General features: G+C 36.7%; 1 protein-coding gene across 4 annotated transcripts in view; it reads right to left on the reverse strand.

The window, feature by feature from the left end:
- The window catches only part of SWT1 (SWT1 RNA endoribonuclease homolog), a 42,024-nt gene that overhangs the window by 25,808 nt on the left and 770 nt on the right, over window positions 1-15,446 (reverse strand). For 3 of the 4 annotated variants that reach the window (XM_013295448.3, XM_005232735.4, XM_027780177.2), the window contains exons 2-13: window positions 15,236-15,310; window positions 11,776-11,834; window positions 9,457-10,213; window positions 8,062-8,127; window positions 7,878-7,934; window positions 7,117-7,246; window positions 6,894-6,995; window positions 5,149-5,337; window positions 4,482-4,575; window positions 2,969-3,108; window positions 1,983-2,134; window positions 577-715 (exon numbers count right to left, since the gene is read on the reverse strand). In XM_013295448.3, coding sequence (XP_013150902.2) covers window positions 577-715; window positions 1,983-2,134; window positions 2,969-3,108; window positions 4,482-4,575; window positions 5,149-5,337; window positions 6,894-6,995; window positions 7,117-7,246; window positions 7,878-7,934; window positions 8,062-8,127; window positions 9,457-10,213; window positions 11,776-11,834; window positions 15,236-15,301 — 1,951 coding nt within the window. In that variant the 5' untranslated portion in view covers window positions 15,302-15,310. The remainder of the gene's footprint in view (window positions 1-576; window positions 716-1,982; window positions 2,135-2,968; window positions 3,109-4,481; window positions 4,576-5,148; window positions 5,338-6,893; window positions 6,996-7,116; window positions 7,247-7,877; window positions 7,935-8,061; window positions 8,128-9,456; window positions 10,214-11,775; window positions 11,835-15,235; window positions 15,311-15,446) is intronic. The other variant, XM_013295449.3, reaches the window with a different exon arrangement.

Genomic DNA, 15,446 nt, shown 5'->3' on the forward strand with positions numbered 1-15,446 from the left:
TACATGTCTGATAGTGTCAATATATTTGCTTTTACTATCTTTGTATAAAAAGTAGAAAGAAAAAAGCCAGCAGAATGCTGAATTACAAAAAGGAAAAAAAAACAAGTGAGAGCGAAGCATTTCAGAAATAATTTTTGTGATTTTTGCAGGTGATATTTAAACCACCTGTGACCAGAGTTTGGGCAGACTTGATCTTGGCACAAGCTTTCTGTTTTCCTTTGTGTGGGGTGGTTTTTTTTTGTTTTTTGTTCTTTTTTTTTTTGTATGTAATTCATGGCTCATCAATTTCAGTTCAACTCTGCCTTTAAGGCTACAAAAACAGTGTTGGGATTTTGTCACCCATCCAGGGAATGGATTATGGATCAATACAAAAGTAAGTAAAACTGTCCAAGGTATGGCTCCATTTGGATAATCATAAATTGGAAAAAAAACAAAAGAGCAGAGAAGGATGGAACACATTACTATTTAAACATACAGAGTACGAGCCTTTTCAAAGTACCTACTTCTGTACCTGCTAAAGCTGGAACAGTGAGGTTTTTTTACAAATTTACAATAAATGTTCTCAGAGATTCTTACCTGTACAAAGGTGTTCATAGAGACATTCAATGGTTGAAAGTAAACTCCTTGGCACAACATAACCAAAAACAGCCATCCAGTGTTTTTTATAACACTTCAGCAAGTTTCCTAATGTCCATGGTGGCTTCAGATACAGTATCTGAAAGATATGTTATAAACTCAAAGGCTGATTTTCATGTAGACATTTTCCCATACATTTCACAACTGCCCTATTCTTCAATAATGTTATGATTTGTACTTGCTGAGGTAGAATCTCAATGATTTCTCAGAAACAAGGCTAAATTCAGATCTAACAAGTTTATTAAAAAAGATTTGATACAGCAGCAGCATGGGTTAAAGAGTGATGCTCATGTAGAAGCATTCAATGTACAGTAATTTTCATGATTTTTGGTTCCCCTTTCCTCAAACACTCCAAATACTCAAGTTATCTCTTAGTGTTTTAATGTGTTACTTGTGTACAAAAAGCCAGAATGGTAAATATGCCTTTCTCTAATATTGTTAAAAAAGTAAAAATAAACACACTTTTCCTAACTGTGACTATAAATACACAAAGTAATATATGCATATAGCAATAAAATTGGAATTTGTTACTACCAAGTGAAACCAGAGTTTGAAAACATGTTAACAGAAATCAACTAAGTTAATCAGAAGTGCCTAAATGCTTAACAGCTAATCAAAGCCCTATCTTTTGGAACAACAATCATCCCATGCAAATGATTTTCTTTTTTTAAAGCCACAGAGGCTTATCTGCAATAAATGTAAATTTCTAACTAACCCCTACCAGCTATAAAATACAATCTAAACCAAAGCATGGATTAAAGTGCCTTGTACATGAGTATTTCTTTTCTGTCATCAATACTTTTGATAAAAGTGAGGTTTTGGAAGTTCTTGTTAACACCCTTGGAGTTCTCCGTCTGCGTTGTAACCATTTTAGCTGTGAACAATTTTATCCACATGGTATCTAAAAACATCTGTTCAGATGGGGAAGAAGCGTCTGCAACAACAGTGCCTCTATGCAAGATAAAAAAATGATGGAATAATTTCTTAAAAAGATGCATTTACAATGCAGTGATTCAACCACGCTAGAAAACTCAAAATATAAATTTTAATGCAACCAATAAAAAAGAGTTCTGAAAATTCACACTGAACAGCCAACATTTCTGTTACCGTATTATTAAAAGAATTAAAATACTGCACAGTCATTACTGGTCAAATGGAATAATCTTGTTACAAAATGAAATAATAAAACTGAACACTGAACTGTTCACTGTCCATGAACTGTTATGTTAATGAACTAGAGGACTTAGCTGTTTGGCTTAGCACAGGTACTAATATCATTAAAATACCAAGTATATTTACACCCTCTTAACACTTCAAATACCAAGCAAGATGACATAAGAAACCACCTCCATCCATAGGTTTCCAAATGCAATTTTCATTTCTGTCTCCAAAATACAAGATAAAGCTTCTCCCAAGTTCTTTTCAAGGTCTGGAAGTATATTTGGGAATCGTGCAGTAAGACTAGCATCAGCTCTTCCTGTTTTCTGATACTCTGTACCTGTCAAACCAATGATAATAAAAGGTACTTATTGCAACTGTTTCTATATCTAATTTATGTTGATAGTACACAAATAACTTGTTCCCATAAACAAAGACAGACTGCACTTTATATTTCTTCATAAAGCAGATGGGCTACATCTAATTAGGTTTCAAGTATTTCTAGTTATACCCACTTGTACTGTGGGTATTTTTAATTATGAGCTACTAACCAAGATTAATTTCCCCAGAGCATTATTCCTTTGTGATCTTACTCCACATTTCTTTTTTTCTTAAATAACTGAAGACTGTAACCCCACTGGCTCTATATCAGCAAGTATAAGAAGATCACTTTTTAATATTGTAAGATCTATTTGTATCTTTGGAAAAATGAACAAGCAACCGAAGAATCAAGTTCTGCTATTTGGGATGCAGGTAAAAGTGTAAGTATAAAATATAAGGCATGATCTTAGCATACTGAACTTTACAACTACCAAGAATAGGACACAACCTGGCTACACTGGAAAAACCTCTTTTCAGTCCTAAAAAGTTCATGACACCTTTCGAATTACTATAAACACAGGAAATTCATGCTGTGTTTTTTCTATAAAACAAGAATACGTCACATTTGAATTTGCCAGAACTCTAAGAGACAGATGTTTTAATAAAGGTCTCAAACCTTCAGAAACCCACTTACCTTTGAAAATAAAAAACCTGCCCGAAGTAAAAAGCATTCCTAAAGATTTGACGTATATGAAAACTGAAATTATAGTAGAAACTATTCTCTCTCTCCTACACTGATTATTACATGTCTCAAAAGCCAGCATACCTATATGTGTACATTAAACAAACTTACCATGTTTTGACTGTTGCAGCTCAACACAGCTCTGGTGGTGCCTGTTTACATTCAGATTCTGTAGAGCAGTAACCAAATCAGCTTTGCAGAATGCCTTGACCTCACTCACAATGGCTTTATTACATAAATTTTTATCATCCCTAGGAGAAGAGAATTAATTGTTGACATAAAACTGACATTACCACTGTCCATCAATGTGTCATCAACATTATTCTCATCCTAAAGCCAAACTAAATCCAAAACACAGCACTGTACCAGCTACTGGGAAGAAAATTAACTCTACCCTAGCCAAAACCAGGACAACTACAAAGTAAGTAATAAAAGTCTATCAAGTAATAAAAATAGACACACTGAAAAAATTGTCTTTAGTAAGGTTATTTTATGAGCTTCACTATATATGAAGCTTGCTTTCTCAAGCAGTTAGAAGCAGTAGAAAAAATTAAACCAGAAAATTAACTAAAGCATCTACTCTGAAAAAAATCAGAAGCAAACTGAAAGATGTTTCAGGATCTAGGTTTGCTTTAAGAAAAAAACAACTATAAACACCATAGCAATGGTGTCTAGCTGCTATGATCTTGGAATGCAAACAAGGCAATAATTCTTAAACAGTATTATCTTACTCAATTGCTACAATAAATTCATACGGTTTACTGTTCTATTGGCCACAGCATTGTTCCAGATGCTTCCCTGAAGTGTATGCTGCTCCAGCAGTACTACTATAAAGAAGCAGTATGAAGTTCAATCCTAATACTTTCTTAAAGATTCCCATGGCTTATATTGATAAAGGGATTTTCAGATGTAAAGCACTTCTGAAGTCACCTCTTGTTCTTCACTCAGAAACCCAAAATCATTATCAATAGCCCTACCAATACAGTGAATTCCATCTGCAACCCAATCCACATGTCTGCTTAAAACAAACCAACAGCGTCTTAACCTCCCTTACTAAAACCATGCAGGAAATGGTCCTAGCAAAGACCAGAAAGCAAGCTGTTTACAGTACCTGCCAAGGAATATGAGCACTTTAAAAATTAGCTTCATGTGACTTGTATAAAACTGAGCATCAATACCCAGAAAGTCAGCTGTTACCCTCACAAAACAAGAACAGATGCAAACGTATCACCATCTTCCCTCTAAGATTAACCCCTGACAATGTTCATCACTGTTCCCAACCAGGTGAGCAGAAACAAGGTATCTAACTGGCTCTCAGTCATTAATACAAACAACTTTTTTCTATTTTGTAACTCCAGTGATATTTTCTAATGAGAAATCAGAGTAACATCTGAGAAAGCTATGCTTCAGAAGTTTTAAAATTCAATACTGAGTAAACTTAAATCTACTTCAGGCACGTGAAGGCAATTAATTCTACAGTCTTTGTGTTTTATTATATCCTTCTATTCTAGCTTTTAGGACGGCATTCAGAAACAGCTCTTTATTTTAAGATATGACTGGAAAATAGTGTGTTTGGCATGAGACTTTAGGTCTCTCAGGAGGTGTAAACCACACAGGAACTCACGTGCAGAGTATGACAACAGCCTGAGGAAAGAGGTTCTGATACTGCAGACAACACTGTAAAACACGATCGTCATTGTTCTCGTCACTCAGGCCATCTGCAAATTTAGTGAAGACAGTCCTGACATGTTTAGAAGTAACTCAACATAAGAAATACTTCCGTGCAGTCATGGCACTGATTTTAAATTTAATACTCCCCAAACAATGACAGAGAAGTCCAAATCTAAACACAAATCTGAGCTCTGCATTCTTAACTACTACTCCACTTAAAAATGCTAAGGTTTTGCCAAAATACAATGAGTGAGCCACATATAAATTTGAGTATGTTAGATTTTGTGATGACAGAGTAAAAAGCAAAACCGTACAACATGTCATCAGCTCACAGGTAAAAGTAACTAGATGAATTTTCATTAACTAATCCCCTACTTACTAACAGATGTAGCTAAAAGTGAGAAGCAACTGATTAAAAAACTAGTGAACAAAGCACTAATAAGGTATTTGCATACTATAGCCTTGGATACGCTCTTAAGGCTGCTGTAAGCTATTAGCTAATTTTAATTAGCAAACTGCAGAGTGAAGATTGTGTTAAACTCAGAATTTAGTGCTAAGGTTCACACTAGGTGAACTGCAAGGATTAAGTACCCAAAACAAATTGATTGCACATATATTACATATTTTTTGAGAAGCAAGCTGCATGGATTGCCCCCACAATTTTGAATCTTGGTTTTTGAGACACATGTAGATGAACTGGACTGCAGGGATAGCTTTATCCCGAACGTGCTGCAACATTTTCCCCTTCTTCAAGTTGTCCAACTCTTGTAGAACAACCCAGGGAATTATTAATGCAAGTCTGCCAACACCTGCAAGAAAAAAAAAAACAAAACACACACAACCAAAAAGCAAAGACATTTTGAAGAGCAAACTACTACAGATAACTTTTAATTCAAACATCATCTTCATGTAAGTCCACACATCTTTTTGCCAGTAATTTTCATATTCCATGCTCAAGAATATCTAGCATTAAAAAATGAAAAACTGAAAAAGGCCAAGTTCCTTCTTCCTAATCTAAGCTCAAACTAGCACTACATTGGTTACATTTAAAAATTACATTAGGCAAACAAACGAGAGACACAATTTTAATCAACCGAGTACTGTGACAACAGCATGTAGCAATATTATAAAATACATTTGTAGCAATTACCATCTTGTGACACACTCACTGGAAGATGTTCAAGGTGACAGCAGCTGAAATAATGGCCTGAAAATAACTGAATGACCACAACAGTCCCTGTGCCAAAACAATCATCAAACAGAAGGAGCAATGGTTTGTGCTAATTGCCAACTAGCACTCCTAAGCCAGGAATGAGAAATATGGATATTGGACCATGGTTTCATTTGTATGTAAGTATGGTCTGAACTTTAAAACTCTCATGTATGAAATATATGGTAAATCAGAAATTTAATTGACTGTTCCACTGGTCTACCCACAACAAATACTTCAGTGGTTTTCTTTCTCATTCACATTATAAGAATACAATTTTGAAAAAATACATTAATATATATCTGCTTTGTAACAAACAGGTCAGGAATCACCAGCCTTCTGAACATAAGGGGTCTGGAGCAGGACCAGAAATTGGAAGCTGCAATAGTCTCAAAAAGGCATCCCAGTGTACACAATGCGACACCATTCCTAATATGGGACAGAGAAATGCAGTCTGACACTCTTGAAAATTACTCAGGCCCTTATTAAAGTTATTTTCCAGGTGGCTGGAATAAATGTGTTCATTAGCAGAAAGCATCAAAGCACTCTTAAGTATTCTGATAGACTCCAAATATGTCTGCCACCAAGTGACATCACGATTCTAATCCTGCTAACATTAAATCACTACAACCTTCACAACACATTAAAGCCAGGGTCTGCATTCTAAATACCTGAGAAATTGTTCGCTCATTTTGTGAATTCAGTGACCTTTACAAAGACAGCTATAAAGTACTGACTGACTGCTTATCAGACTTTAAATGGTTTTAGATTTCCAGAAAAAAAAATATGCTAAAAAGAGTAGAAATCATAATTACCACTAGTAATGGATTAAATGCTTAAAAGTACATTCTTACAGTGGGTAAGACTTACTTACCTCTAAGAATTCATGCACATTCTGGGAATGCTGACTATGACTCTCTGTAGGTACACAGCTATAGCACAGTAGATTCTGATTTCAGAGCTGAACTTTCCTTAAGAGGCAAGAACCTATCTGGGTTCACAGAACCAGCCTCTTACTAAGTGTGAGCCTTCTGCCTTTATATGAAACCTGCTGCCCTTTTAAGCAGCCCAGGTTTGTTATTCTTCACGTAGCCTGAAGGTCTTGCATCATGTTTTTTCTTAAAATGCCTTATTGATCACCATGTATTCACATACCTGGTATATCCTCAGATTTCAGGGACTTGACAAACTCAAGGTGACTAATCATTATATTTGTGTCAATCACCACTAACATGTTTAGTCCAGAAGTAAAAGTCCCTGAGGAGGGAAAAAGAAAAAATCAAAGTGTGAAAAAAATCAGTTGCATACTCTCTACTAAGACCATTGACTGTAATAACTAGTTGCAAGTACATATCAAAGAAATCAAATCATGACTTACCAGCAGAAATATTTAAATCCTGTTCTGGAAGATCTATTTCCATACTTGTAAGTTCTCCACAAGTCTGTACAACGGAGAGTGCCATCCTCTTCTGAAGACGAGCAACATGCAAATCTTCAACTATCTGCATCTACAACAAAAAAAATTGCATGTATGAAATCCATTGTAAGTAATCACTTATGAATTGTTCCCCAAAAAGATACTTTCACATTAATGCTGTTGAGTTAAAACGGACCAAAAATGAAGCATGAAAACTTTTAAGTTGGTGCAGCAAACGTAAAGCCATGAGAACCTTCTGCACATCCTCCACTATAAGAAGTCCACAAAAAATGTCCAAAATACAGCCTAGAATGAAGACTTATAACCTTTCTACCTGGTCCCCAAATAATTTGTTTCATTTTTTGCTACACAGACAGCAAGTTTCCTGACAGGTGTTTCTTAAAAAGTATCTTTTCCAACTTGGAAGTTAGAGGATGGAAAATGAGATAGCTGGAATATGTAAGCAACTATGAAGACTCCCTGTGTGACAGAGAATAACAGAAACGCAATCTACCTTCAGAAAGTTCCTAATCAGCAATACTTGAGCAAGTCTGTTTAGTATTTGAAAAAAAAAAAAAAAACACCTCCACATTTTTTGAAGTGTAGCTCGTAAGCCAACAATGCAAAATACTAGGAAAGGGCATGGAATTGTCCAGATACTCAACCTTGGTGCCTTGAGTTTTTAATACCACTTTGAAGTGTTAAATTAAAGCATTACTAACCTCCTGGTCTGTTTCCGGGTTCTGGCTGTCTTGAGTTGGTGGAAAGGCTTCGAAGCTCTGTAGGAAGAATTGAAAAAAAACCATACGAACACCACAGAATATAAAGGAATACTGAGGAAAGTGATGCCCATGTCAAAGAGTTTTGAAATATACCTCTGTAGTGCTAAACAAGTACATCACCAACCTTTTGGACAGACTTTTTGTCCTCACCTTCTTGGTAGGAGTCAGACATGCACAGGACCTCAAAATTCTAAAAGCAAGTAGGAATGGAAGTAGAACATGCGTCAGTCTTTTAGAGTGCTTGTTAGAGAACAATGAATATTCTGAAGTGAATTAAACAGGTAACGTAAAACCTATTTTCAATATCCATGACGAAGCATCTACGTATCATTTCAAAAGGGCTTAGAAGATGGCTTTATTTTAAAATAACTATAGTGGATTACACCGTAAGCCCATTTTCCCAATCTCTTGTGGGTTTGTGACTATGTTATTCTTGCTCTGGACTTCCCACATGAATTCACACAGACATGAATTTAATAAGAGTAAATTGAGCAAAAGGTCACTAAAATGATTAAATGACTGGGGCACATCATACAAGAGGCTGTAAGAGCTGGGACTGTTTGGCCTCAATAGAAGAGGGACTCATCAATGTTTATAAATATCTGATGGGAGGGTGTAAAGAAGATGGAACCAGACTCCTAGCAATGCCCAGTGCTAGGACAAGAGGCAAGGGGCACAAACTGAAACACGGCAAGCTCCATCTGAACACTGAATATCCCACTTTTTTTTTTTTTATGGTGAAAGTGGTTTAACAGACTACCCAGAGAGGTCGTGGAATCTCCATCCTTAGAAATATTCAAAACCACACTGGACACAGTCCTGGGCAACCTGCTCTAGCTGGCCCTGCTTGAGCAAGTGGGCTGGACTAGATGGTGTCCAGAGGTGCCTTCCAACCTCAATGATTCCATGATTCTGCACATAATTACTATCTTTGCATACACACAAAATAATCATGCCACCATAACATGAACTGAAAGTTCCAAAACCACTAGGCATGTTAAATGAGAACAACAAAAAAAGTAACCATGCTCAAGACAAAGTTGAGGTGCAGAGCCAAACACAAACTAGAACTCAGAAACAAACTGATCACAGTCAAACACAAAGTTCTGCAGGAAACATAAATTTAATCCTAGATCTGCAACAAAGTTCTCTTGACATCACTTTGTCAGCTATGAGCAACTGTCATGCAATAAATGATATAAACATGCCAGCTCCAAAAAAAATTATGTTGACTTAAACCCAAACAGGAGTATTTCATACCCCCAGCAGCCAAGTAAAGCTATGAAAGCATATGTGCAGACACAGTCCCAATACATAAGACCTTTCTTCCAGTTTGTTTAAGCATTTAGCAGAGGGACATTTTAACACGGCTTGCACTGGGATCAGAAAAATCTATCTAGTTAGCTATGAAATCCTGTCTGAAATCTGTAAGATGACAGCTCATGTAAGAACTGGCTGCCATTCAGAAACTAGCCTGAAACATCTACCTGTGTAATACAAAGAACTGGGTCCTCATTACCTGCTTAGAACATGATGCTGTAGCCTCGAAGTCCCTTTCTTCAGTCCTTGAATTACCAGCAGCTTTATCAGAATCAGCATCCTGTTTTTTCCATTTACAAGAGTCCCATCGTTGTGATGTTTCAGTCAAATAGTGTGATGGCATATGTTTAGTCACATGCTGCTTTGTCTTGGAAAACTCCTTATATTCTTCTACATACTCTTCTTCCCAAGTCCTAGATAATACGTTTGGTTTCTTAGTGAAAGGTCTATCATCCCGCACAGTCCCTGTAGAAGTACTGGATGGCTTTTTTTGAACTCTGACATCTTCACTCTGCTTTTTTGATCCATCTCCTGTTTTATGTGGTACATCTAAATCATACACAGAAGACTTAAATTTTTCCAACATAGTTTGTTCCACTTTTGCCTTTAGTTTGCAAAGTTTACCTTTCTCTGCCTTTTTCCTCAGTGCCTTGTCCCTCTGAACTGCAAAGCTATGCCAGAGTCTTTTTCCTTCTGTTCCATCAAAACGACTTTTTTTAAAACTTCCCTTGCTAGTAGTACTCACTATGTCAGGAGTGAGTGTACTTTTACCATGTTTAATTTCTTTGGCTTTAAACTGGATAACTATTTTCTTTTGCCTTCCAGTTTGCAGTAAAGAATTGTCTGTGGTTTTGCTTCTATTTGCAGATTTTCCTTGGGATCTTCCATCATTACCATGAGAAATACCAGACCTTTGGTCTTGCTTCTTCTCTTGCCCATCTTTCTCCACTTTGGATCTATAGAAACATTACAAGAAAAGTAATCTAATTAGCTTGGTTAATGTAAAAACAAACAAAAGAAAAAAGCTTGTACTTGATTTAGGCAGTTACAGCCAAGTATTTTTAAGTACCAGTTTGGTACATTCTTAAAAATGAACCTGCAGCAGCATCTGTCCTTTAAAACAGTCTGACACAGCATTTTTACGTTTTGTATTTTTCCTAGCTGTACAGCTATTTTAGCTTACAAGATTGAGAAAAAGCTTCTTCCCCATTCACTATCTATTGCTTTGAGAGATGCCCTACAAAGTTTAGTTTTATCTTAGCACACAGATAAATTTTAATAGCAGTTTAATGATATATGAAGTATGTCATCCTAAAATTCAAGTGTGCTGCAGTTCAGCTTGGTTGCACAGTGCCAAGCACCACACAGCTTTAAAACATTACAGGATAAACAGACTGGAGAACTTGGAAAAGGAACGGTTGGTGGGAATAAACCAACATTCTACAGAAATCATTAATTATATGAAAAATTAATAGGAAATTTTCTTGTAAGAGCAAATACTCAATAAATTTATCATATACTAGGTTTAAAATATCCAAAAAAGTTTCTAGCCTACTCTGTTAACCGTATTGCTAAAAACATTGGGGAGGTAAAGGCCATTTGACAAACTCGTGTAGGACAGGCAACTTAAACGCACTGATTGAGATGCAACTTCTGACTTAGGAGACCCCTCAATGGTTCTTAGAAGCTGGATGGGTGTACAACAGGAAAAGTTTTGCACTTGTCTTGTTTCATGTGTTGTAAGCCCTATGCACGTCCTGCTGGCCACTGCCAGGGATGGGGGACTGGACTGGACAGAGTTTTGACATGAACATAGTTACTGTTTTATGGTTTTATCATACTGTACCAACAAACAGTGCTTAACAGCACGTATGCATGCAGCTGAGTATCCTATGACTTAACTCCGGTCTAACAGAGAAACTGCAACAACATTTTGCCATAATTAAGAAACAATCCAAAGCTCAGGATCCATGAGAACATTCTCACCTTATATGGAGTAGCTTTCAAACACTGTTTACATTTGCTTTCTTTGTCTTGGAATCAATTACTTCAAGCATCAGGAGAAATCAATGATTTCAGGAGTACAGGAATCTGGTAAAGGTATTAAGTTCACCGCAGAACTATCCTCCAGACTCCATTAGAGCCTTTTTTTGCTAACAAAATGTGTCATATGCAATATAAACCAACAAGGTAGTGCTCAAGAGAAAAAAAAAACCAAACACACACAACACCCCACCTCTCTAGGACAGCAGTGTTGGAAGGATATAATTCCTACCTTATCTGAAAGGTAGAGGCATACATCAAGAGTTTAAAAAAGTAATTCTGAACCCCGTTTTCTTCAACTATCTCAAACTGCCCAGCTTAGAATCTACTCACTAATGCAATGCCAACACCTCATCAGTTAAAAATACTGTATTTTATTCGGTGAACAAGTCGAACAAAACTCCTAAATTCAGTAAGCTTTAAGTCCGTGTCTTATTTTTAAGTAGTTCCATTTAATGAGAGAACAGGAATTTACCTCTGAAATTCTGTCTCTCCTTTCATAGTACAGTTGTAAGATCTTGTTTCTTCAGAGTTCTGAAAGAAGAAAAAAATCCAAGGGCTTGCAGAGGAAACCACAGTTAAAAATCCACCTTTGTACAATGGAACAAACTATTATTCCATACTAGATTCACTGATTTTAGATAGGTTAACCTTGGAAAAGGCAGCCACATAACTTGCTATAATTTAGTACTCTGATTTTCTCATATTTAAGAACACCACAAGAGGAAAAATTGAATGTGGCACACAGTCCTGGGTTACAGAGGAAACTCAACTAATCAGAACACATTTAAGACTAATGTGTTTCATATACTCTGCAAATATATCAGTATGTAGAATATATATTTATAAAAACTATTAGGGAAAAGGAAGTCACCTGAAGACTGCTTCCAGCTACCCACTATGTAAGGCCAAAGAGAGGAAATTCCTATGGGATGTTTTTGTGCAGAAAAGATGTGTAATTAACTCTCATCAGATTTACTACTTAGGTAGAACAGTGTGAAACTGCAGTTATGCATGGTTAAGAGTAAAGACAGTCCCCAGACAAATAACTTGAACAGTCCTTGTTTAGAAAGCAGTTATATCACTGTTTGACAGATCTATATCACAAGCTGTGTAGCATTTGTATTGTGGAATAACTGGAAGGTAACTTTGATCAGGTAAGAACAGAACACAGTTTACTATTGCAGCTACGGGAGAAGACAGAAAGCAGCAAAATGACAGATTGCTGACATGAACTCTGCCCCATGAGGCAGTTAATTTTTATATACCTTTGGGTTATATGACTCAGTTTTCCCAAAACAGCAGCAGGGTGTAGGGAGTTACAACATGGAATAGTAACATATGGATTACTTCAGATAAGGAAGCTCCAGACAGTAGAGCCTTTTACAAATAGTTCACTTCTTCAATAATTGGGTCATGCTGACTCAGAGAGACCTTTAGGTCACTGCAGCAGAGATTTTCCTAACTAGAAAGGCCTGCTATTTTGCAATAGTTATTGCTATTTTACTTTCACATCAGAAAGCATTTTGGTATTGGGGGTTTTTTATTATTTTTTTTTAAAAGGTTACAGAAAGCAGTGGAGTCCTAATGAATTAAGTAAGTTTTGAGAACTTCTGCCTGTGGTTGGTTCCAGAGTTGTAACAGCAGCAAAACTAATGAAATAGTAACCTAGAAGGCTGTCAAAGGCTGCTGCCACTGAGAATCATATCAACACAACCTGCTGTAGGAAGACTTGTTCAACTCGCACAATTATAATTAAATAGGAATCAAAGTGTTTTATTAACAACTCAACTGGCAACCAGTGAACTACACACTCAGGAACAACGCCAGCAGAAAAAGTATAACAGACAGTTACAAAATGATACCTGATCAGATGACTTGGTACCAGGAAGTTTTAATCTCACACCCCTACGGTATACACTTTGGCACGGATGCTCATACGGTTGAAGACATGGGTGCTCCAGTCATGTAGGCAGCTGTAACGCTTCCTACAACCTGCTATCGCCCATGCTGGTAAGAAAGGCCCCCCACAAAGTCATGTACACACACGCAACACGTGGGATGCTACAGAATGTACCCCCATATTGTCGCTCCACCAGCTGGAATGCAGAGCACCTTGACTGCCAGACACTGTCAATAGCCTATCAGGGCAGGTGGGGGTCACGATGCTAGTGGGACATACCAAGCCCAGTTTGACTGCTGCTCAGTTACTGCTTTCTCTCAATGCCTATTCCCCTAGAACCACAAGTTTTCATGGTGTTTTTAGTATTTCTTTTCAATCTAGCTCCTTTTCTCATGTCTGTTGATAATCCTCTGGTTTTCACTTAATTTGGTAACCTTAAGCAAGCTTTCTTACTGTTACTTTCCTCTTAGCATGAGGCCCCATTGGAGCAGACTGGTTTAGGCGTTCTGTTTACAGTCCCATGACTACCTTATCACCTGCTGCGATCCAGGCCATGTTACCAAGAGGCAGCTGTGCTGTTCTCCTCCAGACAGCTCTGTGTAAAGCTGTTCCAATTTATACTGTGACAAATGTCCTTTCACTCATATTTATGGAATTATATGCCAAACTAAAGCCAACAGGCATAAAATTTTCTGTAATCTGTAGTCATGCCTACACCACACAAAAAAGCACAAAGCCCCTGCACAATCATGCCTAACTATGACTCTACTTAAATGGCTTACTCTCACCTTAAGAGCTGAAGATACCTCTTATCCATATTGTGATCACTGAAAAAACACTTGGTACTATCAAGACGTTTCTTTTTTTTTTTTGGTATTATTAGTTTGGGTTCTCACTGCCACTTGTGCTGGTCAATGTCTGCATATAGCAGCAGTATTTCATGCAGTCTCAGACTGAAGTCATGCAACAGTCAAAACTATAGTATATAATATATATATAGGGTATAGGCATTAGCAGTGGCAATACAGCTATCATACGAGGTTTTAAGCCGTGTTTTTAACCTCTGTATTACAGGAGTCAAAAAAACCCCAAACAACCCACCACTTTAGGATAAGTTAATGTTAAAAGACAACTTGAATAATAAGGAATTCAGGAGGAAAGCCAGTTACAAACATTCGTCTTTGAAAAATATCTACAAGCAAAAGCCTTCTAACATGCATATTTTGGTTTATAAGGCCATAATAGTATGCTCATTTACAAACACTTCCAAACATTTTTTGAGACATTTACAGTAAGACAGTTAAAAGCTCTTATTTCATATATGCCTTGCAAAATTTAAAGGAAAAAAACCTGGCAAACTTAAGTGTGGATTTATTAAACTACTGATTTACTGGATATATATTATACAACTGGCAGAAATTAACTTCCCAGAAAGGGATTAAGAAACACGTTAAAAAAACATTTTAAAAAGCAGCATAAAAGCATGACCAGAAAGATTATCATCCCTGCAGCACCTGCACTTTACAAGCAACTTAGTGAAAATTTCCTCATTAGATACAAATATATACCAGAGTATACTAAGAATTTTGGTTGTTGATATAATCTCAGTGATTAAAAGGAAACATTGGAGAGTTGCTTCCCAACAATGCTGCAAAGTATGATTTGTGATTAATCAGGAAGTTAGGATACATGATCCAAGATAAAGAACAATTCAGGAAAACAGTAGTGATTTTGATAACAATTTCAAGCTCAAACTTCCTCAACCAGGAAAATACATTGAAGTAAAAGAACTTCTTATTTTCTGATACCCACACTACTCACAGCCTCTGGAGAAAAACAGATGATAGTCATCTGGCCAGCACTTGCACTTATCTGACCAATTCAACCTTTCTGCTGTTCTTTATGACCACACCTTTGAGTTTGATTCATCCTTGAATCATAAGACCACTAAACAATTCCTGGTCTTCTCTTCAATAGGGGGTGGGTGGGGTGGGTTGAATTAAAATAGTGATAATAATACAGCTGTTCCTACTTTGTCATCCCAGCCATCCAAACAGTCTTCCTTTCCCATTAATTTCTTCAGTTTCTTTTTAGACATCTTCAAAACCTAGAAAAAACAGTGTTGCCATTATTATTTATTTCAAGTCTTCATTTCCAGATGGTATAAACCCTAAAATTTTAACTACATGGAGAAAAAAAATACTCTTGTTTTCTCATTACAGAGCCACAGCAGATTTCAACAG

Source organism: Falco peregrinus, chromosome 10 (genome assembly GCF_023634155.1).
Source record: "Falco peregrinus isolate bFalPer1 chromosome 10, bFalPer1.pri, whole genome shotgun sequence".
NCBI classification, from domain to species: domain Eukaryota; kingdom Metazoa; phylum Chordata; class Aves; order Falconiformes; family Falconidae; genus Falco; species Falco peregrinus.